The sequence below is a fragment of the Carassius auratus genome, chromosome 12 (genome assembly GCF_003368295.1).
Source record: "Carassius auratus strain Wakin chromosome 12, ASM336829v1, whole genome shotgun sequence".
Lineage (NCBI taxonomy): Eukaryota > Metazoa > Chordata > Actinopteri > Cypriniformes > Cyprinidae > Carassius > Carassius auratus.
In genome coordinates, this window is record NC_039254.1 from 8,874,956 (window position 1) to 8,896,338 (window position 21,383).

At 35.9% G+C, this 21,383-nt stretch overlaps 4 protein-coding genes across 4 annotated transcripts; 3 read left to right on the forward strand and 1 right to left on the reverse strand.

The window, feature by feature from the left end:
• Positions 1-23: 23 nt before the first annotated feature.
• maff (v-maf avian musculoaponeurotic fibrosarcoma oncogene homolog F) lies at positions 24-4,405 on the reverse strand. Its single transcript, XM_026276777.1, has 3 exons — positions 4,190-4,405; positions 2,422-2,479; positions 24-1,812 (listed from the first exon to the last, which is right to left on the reverse strand). The coding sequence occupies exons 2-3, from the start codon at positions 2,455-2,457 to the stop codon at positions 1,369-1,371; spliced, it is 480 nt and encodes a 159-aa protein (XP_026132562.1). The 5' UTR covers positions 2,458-2,479; positions 4,190-4,405; the 3' UTR covers positions 24-1,368.
• Positions 4,406-6,276: 1,871 nt separating this feature from the next.
• Positions 6,277-8,752, forward strand: tomm22 (translocase of outer mitochondrial membrane 22 homolog (yeast)). Its single transcript, XM_026276778.1, has 4 exons — positions 6,277-6,536; positions 6,708-6,826; positions 7,152-7,269; positions 8,019-8,752. Exons 1-4 carry the CDS (start codon positions 6,441-6,443, stop codon positions 8,091-8,093), a joined length of 408 nt encoding a protein of 135 aa, XP_026132563.1. The 5' UTR covers positions 6,277-6,440; the 3' UTR covers positions 8,094-8,752.
• Positions 8,753-9,403: 651 nt separating this feature from the next.
• dmc1 (DNA meiotic recombinase 1) lies at positions 9,404-12,693 on the forward strand. The gene is made up of 14 exons (XM_026277658.1): positions 9,404-9,512; positions 9,790-9,848; positions 10,215-10,259; positions 10,346-10,492; positions 10,596-10,678; positions 10,885-10,937; positions 11,035-11,076; positions 11,172-11,244; positions 11,350-11,441; positions 11,552-11,625; positions 11,709-11,823; positions 11,991-12,051; positions 12,122-12,238; positions 12,377-12,693. Exons 2-14 carry the CDS (start codon positions 9,822-9,824, stop codon positions 12,444-12,446), a joined length of 999 nt encoding a protein of 332 aa, XP_026133443.1. The 5' UTR covers positions 9,404-9,512; positions 9,790-9,821; the 3' UTR covers positions 12,447-12,693.
• Positions 12,694-12,833: 140 nt separating this feature from the next.
• Positions 12,834-20,826, forward strand: gspt1 (G1 to S phase transition 1). Its single transcript, XM_026276780.1, has 14 exons — positions 12,834-13,247; positions 14,266-14,307; positions 15,806-16,042; positions 16,164-16,197; positions 16,305-16,382; positions 16,853-17,033; positions 17,357-17,511; positions 17,597-17,737; positions 17,826-17,919; positions 18,986-19,066; positions 19,169-19,342; positions 19,459-19,548; positions 19,654-19,822; positions 19,931-20,826. Exons 1-14 carry the CDS (start codon positions 13,082-13,084, stop codon positions 19,981-19,983), a joined length of 1,695 nt encoding a protein of 564 aa, XP_026132565.1. The 5' UTR covers positions 12,834-13,081; the 3' UTR covers positions 19,984-20,826.
• Positions 20,827-21,383: the final 557 nt, after the last annotated feature.

Sequence of the window (21,383 nt, forward strand, 5' to 3'; positions counted from 1 at the left end):
TTGAATACACATATTTCTATATACAATATATACAACATTTATTTCAATTAAATGATATAAAATAGACAATGAATTTACCATAGAAAAATACAGGTAATAAATACAAACATCAGTTTTTTTTGTTGTTTTTTTGTGCTCTACCCTCTTACAAAACATTGGGCACATTGTTCTGAAGCGCAGGTATGATGGGTTAGATTCTCAGTACTGATGACGACATTGCTAGCTAACTACACAATAAAACAAATCCACGTTTAACATGGCCGATTGTTGCCTGATCATACAGTATCGCTCTGTTTACTGGAGTAAACCCGGCTTGTAGTCTGAGGTCATCCTGACGACCATGGGTTGATGTGATGTACATGTGATATCATTTCTGTCTTTCGTTTTCCTTCCGTCACTTTCTTATCCTCCATTTTTCCCTCCCAAGTGCTCACTTCTCCTTCTGGCTTCTCTCTTCCCCTATGTCATCAATTTCACATCTTCCTCAGATTCCCCTTCCTTTCTTTTTCCCTCTAATGTTTTTTTTATTGTTATTTTTTTTTTTATATTCCAGCTGTCCAAAATATTCAGATACGTTTTAATCATAAATAGCAAATAATATATATGGTCTTGTGTTTTAAATACAAAAATACCACTACAAACAAGTCGCTCCAATATTAGCACAAGTATGACCCTCACACACACTGAATCATATTAATAAGGCTGTATACTTTATCTTTACTAAACTACTAACTCCTTACAACAAATAAACAATACAAAAAAACACACAATGATTCAAACAATGACCCCAAACTAGTCAATCAGAAGTAGTATTTAGACCAATCACAGCACAAATTACCTTCAAACATCTTGTCTCGAACACAAATAAAATAGCTTTCATGTCTGTTGTTGAACATTTGTCTTTTATACAAACATTAAAATATATAAATGGCATGTATCGATAGATCTGCACCTTGTCCCATGACTCAGTAATACCATGGGGATAATCCAGCAAAACTAACCAACTTCTCAAATGTTGGTGGTCCCACATGAAGACAAGTTGTTAGGACTATTTCTTTTTTAAAACATATATCACCATCCAGAAAGCACAGTAATGGGCATGAATAGCAATAACGCTATCATTAACAATAGCTTTATAAGTGCAGACTTATACACTTGTCATGATATTTGAGGCCACAACAACAGCACTGAGATTATTCTGGGACATTTAAAAGACTGTATATACAGTCTGTGTGTTTATATATGTAAGTGAAACTGTAATTCCCAACTGGTACTTGTTTTTATTCCTGTATATATGAGTATACATGGTCTGTCTGTCTGTGCGATCATACTGTGTACCTATGTGTGTCTGCATGTCCATGTGGAGCCCTAGGATGCTCCTTGCTCTCTAGAGTTGTGCACCTGCTGCGGTGTCTTCACTATGGTAATGACGGAGGCTGTGTTCAGACGCGGTGTGGTGGCCAGAAGACTGCCTCCTCCGGATTCCAGACCTCTGGCGAAGCGCTGCAGGGCAGCGAGACGGGCACCCAGCCCTTCCAGCTCCCGCCGCATACCTGCGTTCTCGGCCCCCAGCCGCTCCACCTCCCGCTGCAGCTCCTTCTTCTGCTGCTCAAGGGCCTCGCGCTGGGACACGCGCTTCACCCGGCAGCTCGCCGCGTAGCCGCGGTTTTTCAGCGTGCGTCGCCTCTGTTTCAGCTTCTGCACTTCGTCGCGTGACAACCCGCGTAAGTGCAAGTTGAGCTCGCGCACCGACAGCGACATGAGCTCACTGTCGCTCAGCACTGGGACGTTCTCCCCGCATTCCCTCTTCACCTGAAATAATAGGACATTTTTTGAATTTTTTGAATTTTTTTACTGTAAAAAAAGGCTATATGGTAGCCAGAAAATTCCCACCTAAAAATATGGTAAAATGTTTTAGGAATTACCCGGTGGAATATTGGTGCATGGTGTAGTTTTCAGTTTACAACTGTTTGTTTAATGAAATGCCATAATGTTATACAAAAATATGCTGGCACAGCCAACATAATAATAGAGAGGTAAAAAAGTACCCTAATGCATAACTGTCTGATAACACAAATGAGAAGAAAGGAATAATACAATAAAACTGTGATGTTGATGTCACAATGTGACTTCTGGGATATGAATGTTGTTGTTCTTTTCTGTAAATTGTGGCAATTCATAGTTTTGACCAGCAAATAGCTTTACCATAAATTTGACAGTATTTTACACTAAAATGACATAAAGTGATGTTATACCCCATTCACAGTTTCATGCATTGTATATGGTAAGCTAACTTTCAGTTAGCCAATTAACAGGTTTAACTCCAGCATTTTTTTTTTTTTTTACAGTATATTTTTGTAAAAATTGCAATTTACAGAATGTGCCAAAATTCAGAAGTGTTGTCAGTGAAATGATCTTTACCTTCAGGGCTTTACTGGCTCTGCTGTCTGAAGTCATTGTCTGGATTTATGTATGAAACCTGTAAATATCAAATAAACCAACTGAGTGAAAATGGAATAAAGTCACACTATATTGTGAATATAGTCAAAGATAAAGGCCATTGTTATATTGCGTGACTCTTCAAAACAATTATAATCACAATAGTGCAAAATCTTTGAGTGTCTTGCTTTTATTATTTAGTCAAAGAATAATAAAAATATTATGGACTTGACATTTTAATTAAAATGTTTTGCCAAGTGGCACCTTGCTCTAGAAGGCGTAGAACCCTTACATATTAACAGAATGATGTTTTACAACAGATATAATAATATGCTACGCGAGATACACTGTGTTGATGATATCGGCTGATATAACATCAGCATAGATTTTAAGCAGTTTCTTTATTTCTGATAAATTATATAGGACAACAGAATCAATTGCCATATGAAGTATATGTGTTTATTTTATGGATTCATTCCTTCAAAATAAATTATTTTTAACTTAAATAGTTAAAATATAAATTTGATATCAGCCACCAGGGGGTCAAGAGTTAAAAGGCATAGGTTGACTACTATGAACAGGTGCATGGCGTCATAGCTGGGTGGTGAATTTTAGCACATAATAAGGAAGACAGGAACTATGCTTATATAAATATATAATGTGGTTTGTGTGGTCAACTCGTGGACACTCAATCTGTAAGACCATTTAAAGACAAACCTCCCGAACTTATTTTCATTTTTCTAAATCTAGGCTTACAATATCCAAAGAGTAGCACTTTTTCTTGACAGTGAATCATGACTGGTCAAAGTCCAGATGAAGAAGTGCACGCTGCTGACCACGAGTTTCCCGTCATGCGTGGGACGTGCGCCTATCATCCGCGAGCTACTGCCTCAAATAACCCACTGAGCTTTTCCACAGAGTCACGGTGATTCAGCACAAGTCCTCCATTCCTGACTACACAGCAGCTCCTTACTTCCCTTTCACATTTCGCGTTATATTTCATGTATAAAATTCCCAGTTACTTAGCCACAACAAATATTACCACTCACTTATAAACAGTTTATAAAACCCCTATTTCACAAACAACAACAACAACTGAGGTCTTGGGCTGTCATTTTCCCCGAAACGTCTTGAGGTTAACATGCTCCTTAAGTAATGCGTTACTTACAAAGCGACAATTTAATAATAATAATAATAATAATAATAATAATAATAATGATAAAACCAAATATAACCTACAATTATGAATAAAAAAAATAATAAAGGATTATAACAACGCACGAACCCGTTTATTACGTAAGATACTACGTTACTAGTTGAAATCAAACCTTGATTTTGCTGACTAGTCGTTTTCCATCGAAAACAACATACATGTTAACACGTTATAAATAGTTCTGAACATAATACATACAGTTGTGCTGAATACAAATATATATTTTAACTGTCTGAACCGACAACATCTAAGCAGCTAGTTTCCTTATTACGCGTTAGCTTGTTGCTACACCTAACATCGTGATAAAAACATGCTAATCGCGCTCATGAAGACTACTACTATTAAACGTATAAAAGACGACTCTAAATGATAGGTTAATATAAATATCAAAACCATAAAAGTATAAGTAGTGGGTATAACGTTAAAACAAACACTGAGTGCATGTAACGTTACAGCGGATTTGCTAACAGCCCTCCGTTTCCTTAGTGTAAACAAATGTCGAAATAAGGAGAGAACAAAAAAAACTGAAAATCTTGCCTGGTGTTGATTTTTCTTCTTTGCTGATTTCAAAAGAAAGCTGTATACGTATAAGTCCACGATTCTCACCGCTGGTTCGGTATTTCGACTGACATACGTTATCGCAGCAGGGCCCGTGTTTAGACGGACTCGAAAGCTAAACGCCTTTTTTCCCGGAATCAGTCCACCATCGGCGGGCTGGATCCTTTCATTCATAAAAAACACACACACGATGACGCAAGGCTTTAAGAATGAGGGCGGGACCTCAGCACACACAAAAATATCAGTCAACAATCTTGTGTAACTTCTTTTTTATTAACCCATTTAATCCCATACACATTTATATTTGAGATTATAAGGTCTAAACAGAGTTTATTATGTATTTTACACACAGTTGTCAACTTTAAATGAATAGACTGATGTGAATATTTTTACATGGCTGGTGTAATGTACAAAGGCTTTTATTTTCGTTGAATACAAATGATCATAACCAGTATAAATGTATCCAATGAAATCAGTGTTCTTGTGGGTGTCTATTGTTTAAGAATGTATAGATCTTATAATGTGGGACTAGCTTGCGTACAAATCTGGGACACTGTTTTGGGTTATAAATAGTTAAATTGTTTACAAAGCAAATTTTAAATTTAACACTCTTGGTTAAATGTGCATACCCATGCTTGGTTAATTAATTTAGTATTCCTTGTGTTTGTGGTCTTCATCAGTTTGTCTAAAATATGAGTAGCATATATGTTAAAATGTGGAATGGTTAAATACAACCTATATAATAGAAATCATATGCTATTTAAATGTATTTATATAAAAAAAAACATCAGATTTCTGACATCGACGATAATAATAGCCATGTATGAAGGGAAAATGTAACTTAATAAAGATCGAAAAATAATTTCATAAACTATTAAAAACTTTGTACATGGGATGTTTTAAAAAATTATATTAAACTTTTATACTTGGCACATGATAAGAATATGAAACATGTATTTTCAAAAGCAAATCGTAATGTAACATTCATTTTGTCTAAGTCATATGTCACTGAACTTTGAGCACACTTCCTCTTTGATGATTTTCATGGCCGCATTTATGACATACATCATAATATGACATCATATTTTTTCAATAACTTGACACCCTGCTTGAATTCAACACCAATTTAATGTGGTAACCGAAAAGACAAATACACTGAACCCACATTAGTCCGTGTTCCACATTACACAAATTCACCCTGTATCCATCCAATAAATAAGTGTGTACATAAATGTAATTGTGTTATGATTTAGAATTTGTAAATTAATTTTTTTCAATGACGTGTAAAACATTTTTTATTTCATGAAAAGATGATGTCTCTATCAAAGCTCTATCATTCTTTTTTAAAAGAAAGCATGCATAAAATACAACTCATACTTTTATAAATACAATATTTTAAGGCCATTAAGTAAACTATTGTAATAAAAAACAAACAAACATGTATTTGAGCATATTTGTGATCACAGGGGAAACACAAACCCTTATTTTAAATTATTAACTATTAAGTATTAATTCAATAAGAAACTGAATAAATAACTCTTAAACAAAATGAAATACAGTATAATAATAATAATAATAATAATAAAAAATTGCCTGATAGTAACCACTGATCTATATATATGTTCTATAAATCAGTGATAGTAACACAAGTATACACAAAATGTAACTACAGATTGTTTTCCATTTGTGACCAGAAATAAAACACATGTTTTCACTAACTTGAAACCTTTTAGGAAAAGACATTGAGCTTGTTTCAAGTATTCATGCTAAAAAGTACTAGGCAATTAATCAATAATAAAATTAAAATAATCAATCTGTTTTGTTTCTAAACAACTCTCTGAAAGTCCCACAATAGCCGTATTTTCTCTCTCTCCCCCTTTTTTTTTTTTTTTTTTTTTGGTATGAACTGACGTGAGTATGTACGTAAATGGAGTTCCTCCTCCACTTCATAGTAATAATAGAAGCAGCAATCTTCCACTATTTCATCGTCCACTAGCACGCAATCCTGAGCTGCAGTAAGACCTCCCTGTCGATAGGTGTCCTTACGTGTCTTTGTGCTTCCTTACAAGGAACCGGGGAAGTAAACCCGTCTCCCATGTTACCCAAATGACCTCAGGTTTCAATGCATGCTCTTTGGATCGAGTCGTAGTGAAGCTGTAAAACATAACTGAGGTCCTTTCACAGTTATAATATAACGTTATTGGTAAAAGTGACTAGCGTCGTTATTTTAATGGCTACTATCCAGGAGCTCTCTCCAGACTCTGGCCGTGTGGAGACACGACCCCCTGAAGACGAGATCGAGGGTGATGAGGAGGAGGATGAAGAGGTACTGCTTTGCTTGTACAGTTTTGTTTGACCTTATGAAATTGTGAAGATGTAGGAAACTGTAAGGAAAGAGACTAAAGCTTTTTAGCTTTTTTGGTGCTTTTATCAGTCATTTAGTTTGTCCTATGACTGGTTGTGTTCATTTTCTGGCTCCTTTTCCCTTTTCTCCCAGCTGGATGAAACACTTCTGGAGAGGTTGTGGGGTCTCACAGAGATGTTTCCAGAATCACTGCGATCAGCAGCTGAAGTTTCTGCACAGAGTTCACTATCTGTAGCTAAAAAACTTTACAGGTGAGGTACTGCCAGTTGTATCTTCCACTTAAAACAGTACTTTACTTTATAATCTCGACATTTTAGTATATATATATATATATATATATATATATATATATATATATATATATATATACATAATATTATTAAATGTAAAAAAAAAATGTGTGCATTTTAGCAAACACTTTAATCCAAAGTGACTTACAGTGCAGACTTACAGCTACCATTTTTTTTTTTAACCTAATATGTGTTCCATGGGAATCGAACCCACAACCTTGCGCTGCTAACGCAATGCTCTGCCACTTGAGCCACAGGAACAACATAATATTATGCTTTCTTGTAGTTTCTCCCGCTCGGCTCTATGGGTCGGTACTACTTCCTTTATGATTCTGGTTCTGCCGGTTGTCTTTGAGACCGAGAGGTTACAGCTGGAACAGCAACAGCTACAACAGCAGAGACAGGTATGTGGCGCCACCAACCTCATGCATAAACATAAACACTTTCCTTGCAAAATCATACTTAACTAAATAGAGGTGAGCCGAATGATGTGAATCAAAAGATATAAACTAAAGAGTGTTAAAGTATCACTGCAAAAACAGTGATATGTCATGTAACAAATGTGTTTGAAACAATAAAACTCAAAACCGCACTGATGATATAATGAAATATATTTTCCTGACACTAAATTCAGATTGGATGAGTCATATTTAAAGCAGTAGACTTCAACAGCTGGATTCTGGAATTAAAAATCCTTCTTTCTACTTTAAAGAGCTATGAGGTTGTTAATCAAAGGAATTTTAATTTGTTGTTATTTAAACGGGTTTGCTAATGGAAAACTACAGTACCCAGGATTCTGCATAGAAATCTCTCCCAATTTGAGAATCATGAAAAGTAAGTGCCAAAAGAGCTGCAGACTGCCATTAATCACTTTGAATGACGTAACCGGGTCTGTCTCTCTATGTAACATCTTTGAACAATTTTTCCCATTGCTTTTAAGCTGTGTATACATCATTTGCAATGCTTCACAGGATTTGTAATTCTTTCCTACACAGACTTGTGCCCATATTTTTTGTCTTATTTTCAATTGCCTTTTTGCTATAGATGTAAGTTTGTGATGTTTGTGACTTAAAAGCATGTGTTTTATGTGTAATTCTTGATCGAAATATGAATCCAATTTTCATTTCCTTTTTCATTTCTCTGCTTTTAATAGATTTTGTTGGGTCCAAATGCTGGCATGTCTGGAGGAATGCCTGGAATGATGCCACCTGCTCCTGGGAAGCTGTGATGATGTATATGCTATAACATCCATGAGCTGTAGAAGAAGAAGGGGAAAGAGAGAGGGTGCCGGAACGGAGAATGATGTGAGAAGATGCTGTTGTTGGTCAACATCAAGAAATCGTTACCATGTGTAATTTGTGTGTACAGTGGAGACCCTGATTATTTTTTATGAACTTCCCTCTCTCTCTGCCTTTCTCACAAAACATTCTGCATAGACTGTCGTCCAAGTGCTGATCTTTTACTTTTTTTTTTTTTATAGCTATATGGGGAATATTTAGACTGTGTTTATGGTGCAATGTTGGCCATTGAAGTGCTAGATCAACACTGACGTGCAGAGAATCAGCATTCAAAAGATCTGTAGTATTTATGAGGGCACACAAGGCCAATATTGATTGTGAAATTTTCTCTGTCTACAAATTATGGTTGTTTCTTGTTAATGATTGAGAAATGTTAAAACCTTTAGAAGTGGTTCTCTACCAGTGGTGTCTTTTACAGGTAGAGCTAATATCATGCAAAGCTTCTGCAATGTTATTCCTCAGACAAAAGCCATACAGTATGCAGAACCATTGTGAAATATTTAAGAATGTTTCAAAACATTGTACTTCCTGTAGTGAATAATTTTATTTGCTCCACATGACAGGAATAAAAACAAGTCCTACTTTGTCATTGCTTTTTGTGTATACTTTAAATTGCATATTAAATATTTGCATGTAACTTGTTAATGCAAAATAAAAGTCATGTTACAGTCGGACACTACAGTGATGCTTTGATCAAAATAGCTGTTTACCTAATCCTAACATCAATAGCCAGCTATCAATGAATAAAATAACTCCCAAGACAAAGCTATTTCTTTAAATATAATTATTTAGAATAATAATTAACAAAAAAAAAGAGGTTTCATAGGAAGTGACGTCACAAAACGAAATAACATCAATTTAAAAGTCCTAAATTAATTTCTACGCTCTCTGTTTATTTAGATTGTCGTAGTTTACAGGGGAAAACATTCTTATAAGGTTTTCATGTTTTTTTAGAAAAAAATACGACAGCGTTAAAGTAATTTGAACGAAAATTAGCCATGCATGGACAAACTTTTTCAAAAAACTTATTAAAAGTAAATCGTTTTAATAAAAATTGTGGAACGTTTGTGTAGTCTGTCACCTATGTTTATGATTTTTTTTTTATTTTACATTTACAGGTCGGTTTTATTTAAAACAGAGAAATAGATAAAACCACATAGAGCTATCTTAATTTTAAGTTTAAAAATCACAACTATTAAAAAAAGCTGAAGCTTACTGTGCGTGACGGTCATCATGCAGTTTGACTTTCAGAGCGCGGGAGAGATTCGCGCGCAGAAGTGTCAGTCAGCGCGTGATCACTGATTTGAGTCACTTGTTTCTGTCAGCTTTCGTTAAAGGATTAACGTGAGGTAAAATTTCGTTTTTATTTATTTATTTTTGTCAAAATAGTTATTCTGTACTTTTACGAGGAACATGACACTAACTATTAATGTAACAGCTACAGCTAGGATTAAGATAAATTCCTTTGAGCACAAACAGCCAACGTTGACATAGCTAACAGGCAGCTGATTAAAATGTAACTTAACATTAAGACAAATATAAAGATTTAAAGATAGTTTCAGACGGTTATTTGGCCCCCAAAACAATTTATTTTATTGTAAACTATTTTTTTAAACAACTCCATAGAATGAAAACTTTAGAGGACCAGGCTTTGGAGGATGAGTCGGGGGTACCAAGAAGATGAGGTGATTCATATTTATTTCTATGAGCGAAGTTAACCAATACCTTTCCAACGAGTTTGTGAGGTCTTGTGTTTATACAGGGTAATAACGTAACTTAACTGTTTTTTATTTAAGGAAAATATAAAACTCTTAAATTAGTATTTATCTGTTAACTAACGCAGTTTAAAGTAGTGTGTGTGTGTCTCTCTCTCTCTCTCTCTCTCTATATATATATAAATATATATAGTGTATAACACAAACACATATGTATAAGTTGTGTATAACTGTTATATAAACTAATATATATATATATATATATATATATATATATATATATATATATATATATATATATATATATATATATATATTGTATAAATTCCCCCACAGGAATCCTTTTTTCAAGACATTGAGCTCTTACAGAAACATGGAATTGTAAGTAATAATGTTACTGTTAAGTTTATAAAGTCATGACAATGTCATCATAAAGGTGGCTCTGATTCATATCCCTTTCCCTTAAGAACGTGGCTGACATTAAGAAACTGAAGTCTGTAGGCATTTGTACTGTGAAAGGCATCCAGATGACCACACGCCGCGCTCTCTGCAATGTAAAGGGACTGTCTGAGGCTAAAGTTGACAAAATAAAGGAAGCCGCTGGAAAATTGATGGTAATATAATGGGGCTTCCTGAAATTTATATAAAAAAATTATTTGATGAAAGAGACTGGATTTATGTATTGTACAGTTACACGTTTTGTCTTTTTGCATGCAGATATGTGGATTTCAGACAGCGTCTGAATACAGTATAAAAAGGAAGCAAGTGTTCCACATCACAACAGGCAGTCTGGAGTTTGAGTAAGAAATAACCAGTTTAATAGTCCTAAAATACACAGCCCCACAGATGAACAAATCTAAATATTGCAAAACAACCACAAATTAAGTTGTTGGAACAAATTCTTAATTTTTTCTATGTCATGTATGGGGCTCTGTAATAAGGGTTTTACACTTTGTCTGATAGAAGTCACATGAAAGCAGAAATGCTTTATTCATATTTTGTTTAGCAAACTCCTAGGAGGAGGTGTGGAGAGTATGGCCATTACCGAGGCTTTTGGTGGTAGGGTGCTGTTATGATTACAAACCAAAATTATATGTTATGCAATTTCTGTCCAAAATAACATGTTTTTATAAATCGTTTCCCATGCCTCATTCAGAATTCAGAACTGGAAAAACTCAGCTCTCTCATACACTATGTGGTAAGAGCAAAAATGGATCTTGTGGAAATGTTAAATGTGGAATTTAAGGCAAATTCTTAGATCATTAATGTCACTCAATTTCTGTTTTTCTTAAGTAACCGCTCAGCTTCCTGGTGAATATGGGTACCCAGGAGGAAAGGTCATCTTCATCGATTCTGAAAACACCTTGTATCATTTCTGCATTTGCTTGTTTTGTGCCACATTCATTTTACTAAACCTATTCAATATGGAGAAGCCATATTGGACTTTTTTCCTTAATAATTGGAACACCAGTCGGCCTGAGAGGCTAAAGGACATAGCTGACAGATTCAGTGTGGATCATGAAGCTGTACTGGATAATGTGCTATATGCACGTGCATATACGAGTAAGAACTTTCACCTCAGAACTTTTTATCTTAGTTTTGAAATGTTGTTTAACAGACCAGTAAGTGCGGTCACAAAGAGTGGTGTTTTTATTTTTTTTTCTCATTAATAGGTGAGCATCAGATGGAACTGTTAGACTTTGTTGCAGCCAAGTTTCATGAGGAAGGAGGTGTCTTCAAGCTTCTGGTAAGATACAAGAAATACACTTTCTGAGGTTTAAGAAGTGATTTTACTTAATTTTAAGGCCATCAACAAATAATTTTCCACAGATAATAGACTCAATCATGGCTCTGTTCCGGGTGGACTTCTCTGGAAGGGGTGAGCTGGCTGAGAGACAGCAGAAGCTTGCACAGATGCTTTCCAGACTGCAGAAGATCTCTGAAGGTCTGGAAAATCATCTCCAATATATATGTTAAAGAGTATGAATGGACATTAAAATGAAAATGATGGTAGTTAGTCTTATCTTTAAAGTAAGCTTATGATTTAGACATGTGAACTTTATTTTCTGACCTTCACTTAATTAGTAATATCTGGGTTTTTTTTGGATGTAGAGTACAACGTTGCAGTGTTTGTTACCAACCAGATGACTGCAGATCCAGGAGCTGGAATGACGTAAGTAGGAACACTAAACACACCGAAACATGAATTTAGGGGCATTTTGAACTGATTATTATGATCTTAGATTTCAAGCGGATCCCAAAAAGCCAATTGGCGGACACATACTGGCACATGCCTCCACTACACGCATCAGCCTGAGGAAAGGGCGTGCTGAATTGAGAATTGCCAAAATATTTGATAGGTAATTTAAAGATTTTTGCATAATTTATGCATACACTAACATTGTTAGGTAAATAAACGTGTATATTTAAACAGTTATAGTGTATGATTGTCTGTCGATTGAAATGTTTGCATCAACAAAACCTTTGCTTTTTTACAGTCCAGACATGCCGGAAAATGAGGCTACTTTTGCCATCACAGCTGGGGGAATATCAGATGCCAAAGACTAGGAAAACATGTTGCATCACATGTTATGAGTTCCCCAATACTTCAACTTCTCCAGTTTGTTAATGATGGAATCTGTTCAAATTGAATCAGTTGTACCTATTTATTTACATGTTTACCTGTTATCTATCAGTTTATGAATTGTATTTATACTTTATACACCACACGTCTGTTTATATATTGTGTAATTTTAATGTTACAGTATTATTTATGTAAACAAAGCTATTTTAATTCAATTAAAATGACAAATTTGTTGAATAAAAACCTTTGCAGATTAGTCACATATTTAAGGTTAATATTTGCCTTCTGAACGTTGTACTTGTAGCTTTACCATAATCGTCTTAATTTGAAAAGCTGTTGATGTGGCTATTATCACACATGGTCGCTGCTTTCACAGTCCACGTTTCTGCACTGCGCGCATGCAAGATCCAGAATCAGCTAACTAGCTACACGTCCATGGTGTCGCATGAAGACTAGGCGCCACATGCACCATTTCATCACACTTACGAGTTCCCCAATCCCTCGATTTACCTGGAATAGATACTGAAAAAAAAAACAGCAGATTTGGTTCTGGTCAAACGCGGCTCGTGGGTTATACTGAACCCCGCTAATAACGTCAGCTATTCGAGTTAAAGCAACTATGGACTCGAGAGACACAGCCCCCGATTCGTGGGAACAGGAGGACGATGTTGAGGCCACGGCTGATACCGAGCTTCAGTCCGCCTTCACCGGGCTCAACGTGAACGCACCGGAATTCGTACCATCATTTCTTTCCCTAGGTTCACCGGAAAACGCCACGTCTGATGGTAAACTGTCAGCGTTAATAAACTGACAGCCATGATTGGGTCTGCCCATAAAAGGGCTTTTAGCTGGAATGTTTATAGCAGACTAGCCGGAGAAATGTTAACGTTAGTGGTTAGTTGAGTGCTATGTTTATCATAGCTGAGGGAAGATATTCTATTGTACCTAGCCCAGTTGTACGTTACCTCTTCCTAAAATGTTGATTTAGTGCACTTAATTACACATTGCTGATCTGTCATGACTCGTGAACTAAAATACCCGGCTAGCCTTGCGTGGCCGGTTTAGCCGCAGACTTCAGACCAGTATATTTTCTGTTTCTCCCCCTTCATTGATTTCTTCTAATTAATATACGATACTAATGGTTTCCTTCTTAAAACGCTCTACACACTACACAACCTTTTCGATACCATTACAATTATGTATATTTACATGAAACGAAGACCCTAGCTCGATTTTTTTACACAGGAGCGGGTCGCCCTGCACGGTCTCTACGTTGTTGATATCACATGACCAACTGTCGTACAATTGTTAATACTACTATAATTACATACAGATGACTTGCTGTCAATATATGTCAGTTGTCTGTTTTAGGTTATGTAATGTATTCTGTAATTTACATGTAGCAAAGTTCACACCAACTTTGAATCAACATGTCCTGTTTGTTTTCACCTGTACATTGCAATTATGTCGGTTTCACTTTATTTTAAATTGTCACTGTTACAGCCATTTAATTGCTGAGTAATATTAATTAACTACATGTACTTACTATATGCTTAGGGATAGGATGAGGGTTTGTCTTAGGGCTGACTTGCATGTTATTATGCATAGTTTATTGTTATTATAATAGTAAGTACATGTAACGTGTAACAAAGACACATTAAAATAATGTGTTACTATTATGTCTATTCCACTTCTTTCACAATAGTGATTTAAACAATTGAATTGTCTTAACCTAATTAATCTTAAAAACAGATTTATAACATTATAATTTTACATTATAATAACAACTGACTCTGTACACAGGTACCGATGCAGTGGCCAGCATGGAGATCTCAGAACCAGTGGGTATGTTCATGTTTTTTGGATAGCTTTTCTGCTTAGGTTTTGTGTTCTGATATAGTGTTGCACTTCTAGTAATGCTGCTAACATCAGCCATACAGAGGGCAACTTGGGCTTGTTACATCAGCACACATGTGCTCATATTACAGGCCTTATTTATCTCTGTACTTACACCTCCAGCCACAGCTACTGACCCAGAGAGGCAGATGACAATGTTTCCATGATTGGAGCAGTGCTTACTCATTTTGCCCCTATTCCAGTTATACACTTTATGTAAAGCATACATTTTCATACAGCTGCACAGTTTTATGAATCAGTTGTAACCTTGCTTGTTCTCTGAAGCTGCTAAAATTAGCTAGGACTGCATTGTATGCATTCAATGACCTGTTTAATAGAACTGTCAACAATGAATGCATTTCTTAATTGTCTGCCGTTGTAGCTTGCTGAGCAAAAGGGGGTCTATTTTGTTTTTGTAAATTGTTATGCAATGCAATAATTGTAATGGCATATAAATCAGTTCATTGAAATTCCTTTCCTGTCCTCTGCTTAAGTCTTCAAAACTCTTTAGTTTGCAATGCTTACTAAACTTTTTGACTCCAAGACCCCCTTTTTATTCCCTTTTATTTAAGCGCATATGTATTTCTGCTACTTTAGTTCTTATGAAAATAAATAAAACATTTCTAAGTTGTACATCGTAATTTTACATCTATATTGTACATTTAAATAATTTTGATTGAAGTTTGTTGAGGCCCCCTAGTGGACCCCAGCCCAAGGGATGAGAACCACTGTCTTAGAAATAAAAATTCTGCTATCTTGCATGCTGTTTCACACCCATGTGACTCACTTTCTTCTTTGGAACCCAGAAGGAGACACACTGTGCTGGTCGTTCTTTTACATGCAATTGAAATAAAAGAGACTAAAATTTTCATGCTTTAAAAAAAAGAAAAAGGATGCCAAATCACCATACATATATCCTACAATAAGTAGTCCATGCAAATAATCAGTTGATTATTTGTTGCATTTAAATTTGAAGACACTGATATTTGATATCTTCTTTTTTTGATACACCTCCCACAAATTTTCATCATTCACTCACCCTGATTCCATGCATGAATTGTTCCTTATGTGTAACAAATTTTGAAGAACGTAACAAAAACAAAATTGGAATCTGTTGACTTCCATTTTATGGACAAAAACACAGAGACATTATAAAAAAATGTTTGTAATAAAAAGTCATATAGGTTGTAAACAAGTCATCATGAATGAAGATGATTGCTTGTCTTGAGGAGGTCCTTTGCCGTTTTTAGAATGAAAAACTTTTCCTTTTTTTTCCAGAGATGTAGCTAAATTACATTGTTTTACTAAACGGTTGAGCTGACACAACTGAAATGACAATTTAAATGAATCATTTCAAAGACTGTTTTCTGTATTTTAATAATATTCAATTTAACCTTGAATCCTGTGTCCACTAAAGACAAACATGTTCATGTGATTATCTCCACAGCTGCTGTGGAGAATGGAGAGACTGATGCCAGCGCTGTGGAGACATGGGAGCTGAAAGGAGAGCCGGATGAGGAGGAACCAGGAGGCGGATCCTCGGCGGACACAGGATTCTGTGGGGATGAGGCACAGGATGAAATGATGGAGGAGGATGAGGAGATACCAACACCCAAGCTGCCTCCTCCTCCACCGGATGCCCCTAAGAAAGAACACGTGAATGTTGTGTTCATTGGACATGTGGGTATGTTAACATTTTTCTAGTTTCATTTAGTGGTAAAATATACAATTGTATTTCTTTGTTACAATGCCTGCTTGTCTAGTTCTCCAGAATTTTTGATTTGATGTATTTTTATTTTGTACAGATGCAGGCAAGTCTACTATTGGTGGACAGATTATGTAAGTGAATGATGATTCTATTCTAACAAAGTCTTGACTGACATAGCTCTGTTATACATTATGATTATATGAAATAGCAAATGCATATTTAATTGTTTTCTATTAAGGTATCTGACTGGTATGGTAGACAAACGAACGCTGGAGAAATATGAACGGGAGGCGAAAGAGAAGAACCGAGAGACATGGTAAACAGACCAAGTTCATGTCTTTTTAGAATATGCACTACTGACCATGTATTTATTTGATCGAAAAATACAATAAAAACAGTGATACTCTGAAACCTTATTCAGTTTTAAAATAACTATTTTCTGTTTCAATTAAATTTGAATTGTCATTTATTCCTGTGAGGGCAAAGCTTTTATCACATTCTAATATGATGACTTGGTGCTCACAAACCATTTTTTATTATTGTTAATATTGAAACAATTTCTTTTAGACTTTAGACGTTTAGTTTTTTTTTTACAAAAACAGTATTGTACATCATGTGACAAACACGAAGTCTGGTTAAAAAGCTTTGTCTAAGATAAGCAAACCTTATGGCTTAGTCAGTTTTAGATGTCTATGTGAGCTTATCAAATATTCCTAGACATTTTGACTGAAATGTTGGCTCTTATGATGCAGTCTGGGTTGACCTGACGTCTGTTTGTTCCTGCAGGTATCTTTCCTGGGCTCTAGACACAAACCAAGAGGAAAGAGACAAGGGGAAAACAGTAGAAGTTGGAAGAGCCTCCTTTGAAACTGAGAAAAAGCACTTTACTATTCTTGACGCCCCAGGCCATAAAAGCTTTGTACCCAACATGATTGGAGGGGCATCCCAAGCTGACTTGGCAGTGTTGGTGAGTTCCTCTCGAAATGCCTCTTTTATTTACTTCACAACAGGACCGATTGTTGCTTATAGCTCTATAAAAGGCTTTGCAAAAGTAAGTGCTCTTCTATTGAACTTCCTATTTATCAAAGAATCCTTATTGAAAAGGGTTTCGCAAATTGTTTCTACAAAAAAATATTTTTTAAAACATTAAATACCTTTTTTAACAACTGTAAAACTTTTGAACAGTAGTATAGATAGATAGATAGATAGATAGATAGATAGATAGATAGATTAGTCTAGATTTACTTGAGGAACGTTTCATCAAGAAAGCATCATTTTTCTTTTCTTCAGGTCATCTCTGCCAGAAAGGGGGAGTTTGAGACCGGTTTCGAAAAGGGAGGTCAGACAAGGGAGCACGCCATGCTGGCTAAAACAGCTGGAGTCAAACATCTGATCGTCCTCATCAACAAAATGGACGATCCCACTGTGGACTGGAGTTTGGATAGGTGAATAAAATAGAGGTCGACTGCTTGACATCTCTGTTCTTGCATCTTGTCCATTGTCCACCAGTTACTTCACATTTCCCCACAGATACGAGGAATGTAAAGAGAAGTTAGTGCCGTTTCTGAAGAAGGTGGGCTTTAATCCAAAGAAAGACATTCACTTCATGCCCTGCTCTGGAATGACTGGAGCCAACCTGAAAGAATCTTCTGAGCTTTGCCCTTGGTACACGTAAGTATAGCATTTCATTTTCAGGCAACCGTGATCATGTGATGCTGAAATCAAATCACAATTGGCAATTAACTCTGAACTTCTATAGGGGTTTACCATTCATTCCACATCTGGACAGCCTGCCAAGCTTCAGCAGATCCAGTGATGGTCCCATTCGATTTCCTATTGTGGATAAATACAAGGTAAATTAAATATGGTATTGATACCTTGATATTTGATGTAAGGTTTAATAACTTTGCAATGATGACAGATACTAGAAGAGTTATATGCAATAAGTGCATTTGCATAAGCAGCATACTCCTCAAAACCGACATGCTGTGTGTCTATCAAGAGTGTCTTACTGCTCGAAATACTGCTGTTGTCTCAGTTTCTGCTGATGAGTTCCAATTATTTTAACACCACAGCATGAGGGAGTGTTTTGGCAGGAAACTTTCTAGTATAATGGAAGGAGGAAATTGTTTTCTCAGTGGTTCTCTTCCCTTTAGAGACTAAATATGTGAGGTATTATAAAACCAATAAGCTAAACTGTTCAGCAGATGTAATGAGATTAAGTTCATTAAGTTGATTAAAGCCTTGCTAGAGCTGAGGGTTACCATCTGATATAAGTGTCAGTAATTGGATAGAAAGATCTTCAAATAGGTTTTTCCCTCCTAAATAGATTTAGTTTTTTCTTATCTTTGATTTAAAAAAAAATTACCAATGTTATAATATACCCTTGTTATAATGAATATGCAGTGACATTATAATTCTGACTGATAAACCGAAACACTCTTGTTTAACTGTTTGACATTTAAAAGTCGTCATGGTTGGGTAATCTTCCATAATAGTGAACTCAAACTACAACATATGTAATTTCTGCCCCAATACTAAAAGAACTTCCTATGATTTAATACCAAGGTAAGAAGGTTAGAGTTTTTATAACATAAAAGCATATTTGTTCCTAAAAATATTAAGCTTTTTTTAAATCATACAACTTCATGTTATTAAAGATGTATACCAGTTTTCTAAATGGGAAAAAAAGTCCTAAAAGTGAAAGCATTTATAGTAAAAAATGTACATTCACACCCGACATATGCTAAAGATTATCAGTGTTTTTTATGATTAACTTTAAGTGAGCGTTAAATGACGGCAAAGGTGGCAAAATTAAATATTTAATATTGTCCAAAATGTACCAAATGATAAAAAACAACAACAACTCTAATATCAGCAAATAGAGTCCATGATGCTCCTTCGTAATCTTTTGTGTAGGACATGGGCACCGTGGTGCTCGGAAAACTGGAGTCTGGAAGTATCGCGAAAGCACAACAACTTATTATGATGCCAAATAGGGTAAGACTGGACAAAACAGTACAATTTGTTGTTATCCCAACCATTCTGAATCTTAGCCATTATCTAAAAATGTGTAGAACATGGTTTGTTCTGGTTTTCCAGCACACGGTGGAAGTGTTGAGCCTTCTGTCTGATGATGTGGAGACTGAATACGCTGGACCTGGTGAAAACCTGAAGCTCCGCCTCAAAGGCATTGAGGAGGAAGAGATTCTCCCAGGCTTTATCCTATGCAACGCTGAGAACCTCTGCCACTCAGGACGCACTTTTGATGCCCAGGTTAGGATTTCAACACTGACAGGGAGAACATTTTGTTTAGTTATTACTGTATATGTTGACTTTTTTTTTTTTTTTTAAGTAAAATCTAATGGCATTTTCTTTGTTCTTGTTCACAGATTGTCATTATTGAACACAAATCCATAATATGCCCAGGTTACAATGCAGTACTACACATCCATACCTGCAATGAAGAAGTACAGATAACAGTAAGTCATTTTGAGTGGATGTAAAAGCTGTAAAATAACAAAAAACAAAACCGAGCTCTTTGGTTTGCTAGCCTAAAATATGTTCCTAAAAACCTCCACAATTAGGCGTTAATCTGTCTGGTGGACAAGAAGACAGGAGAAAAAAGCAAGACTCGTCCACGCTTCGTCAAACAAGACCAAGTATGCATCGCCCGTCTTAGGGCCGCAGGAACGATCTGCTTAGAGACTTTTAAAGACTTCCCTCAAATGGGACGTTTCACCTTGAGAGATGAGGGTAAGATATTAAGAAAATCGAACGTGACATCACATTTTCAGCTGTTTTAATCCCGTTGATGGATTAATCTAAATACTAAAATTAAAAATGTTTTATGTTATTTTTTAGGAAAGACAATTGCAATTGGCAAGGTGCTGAAGTTGGTACCTGAGAAGGACTAAATACAGATAGAAGGAGTTCCCTGGTGCACTCTGGGATTGAGGGGGATGCAGTGATGTGTGCCTGCCAGATGTCCTCCAAACTGCTCCATCTTCCCACTGTGGATCAGTCTAAGAAAATTACTTTGGAAAAAGGACTTTATCAAAGTGACAGTATCAATTTTAGAAAGAACATTAATATAGAGAGACAAGCTCAGTGTGACAGCTTTCTCATATTGAGAGCTCAGCTATGCCACTCATGTAGCCCAATTTTTAAAGCCAGTTTCTCTCCACTGGTACATATTCAGTCTAAAAATGGATGCAATTTTATTTTAAGGTATTGGCTTTTTAAGTTTATGTTCAAATATGAGAGAGGGAGTCTTGGTGTCATCTTTTTGAAAGGTCAATGCCATTACTATGTGCCCCATTCAAACATAACACTCAGATCATTTCCCCCCATAAGAATGCAGGGTCTCTGATTGTATATCACTTTATAACAGCATCATCTGGGCAGTTAGAGACTAATGACTGTTTCATTATGGCATGACCGGGGTCCATACAGGGTCTAAGCTTGCCAGTACCCTTGCTCTTTACCTGGCAAGTCCTGCATAAGTCATGATTGTCAAGATCAGGTCATACAAGAGGCCTTGGTCCTTCAAATATAATGACACTAATGTAGAGATGGCAGATTTAAACAGATGAATTTGTTTACTGTGATGTCATTACATAACAAATGACAAATGCACCCACATGGTTAAAAAAAGAATAATTTGTCACATCAGCTGGTGTTAATTCTGTACACTCCTGTTGGGGATGTAAACATCAAACTTCCAAAAAATAAAACGCTAAAATGACTTCAAATGAAAATGGAGAACATTTGTGTTCAATGTCCTGGAACACACATTGCAGTTTAGCAATTCTAACTTAGGGTTTGCATAGTTTAGTTTTCCAAAAAGAGGACAGTGTGTGCAGGGGGGGAATGGAGGGGCGGGGCGAACGGGGGGCTGGGGCACTGGGGTGTGGTTAGTTGGTGGTTTTGTAAATGGCGAAAGCGCCCAAAGTAGCAAGATCCCAAATGTCAAAACTCAAAATATGTCATTTCCATACCTAAAATACAAATTTTACGGTCATTGTTGCATATTGATCATAAACACAGTTAAAAAGATTCCTACTAGTGGCCCTCCTTCACAAAAATTTACATCTAGCACAGTTTTATCAAAGGTAGAATAAAGGCCGTAGCTGCAGGTTTTATCCATGGGCCCTGTTTGAAATCATGTAAATAGCACAAATGAATAAATAGAACAAAGATAGAAATTAAACAATGTTTGTAGGTATTCAGGTACTGAAACCCAATAATCAAATGTAAAGTAGCATTGCATAGTTTTCACTGTATAAATTAAATACATATTAGTTCTGGTTAAAAC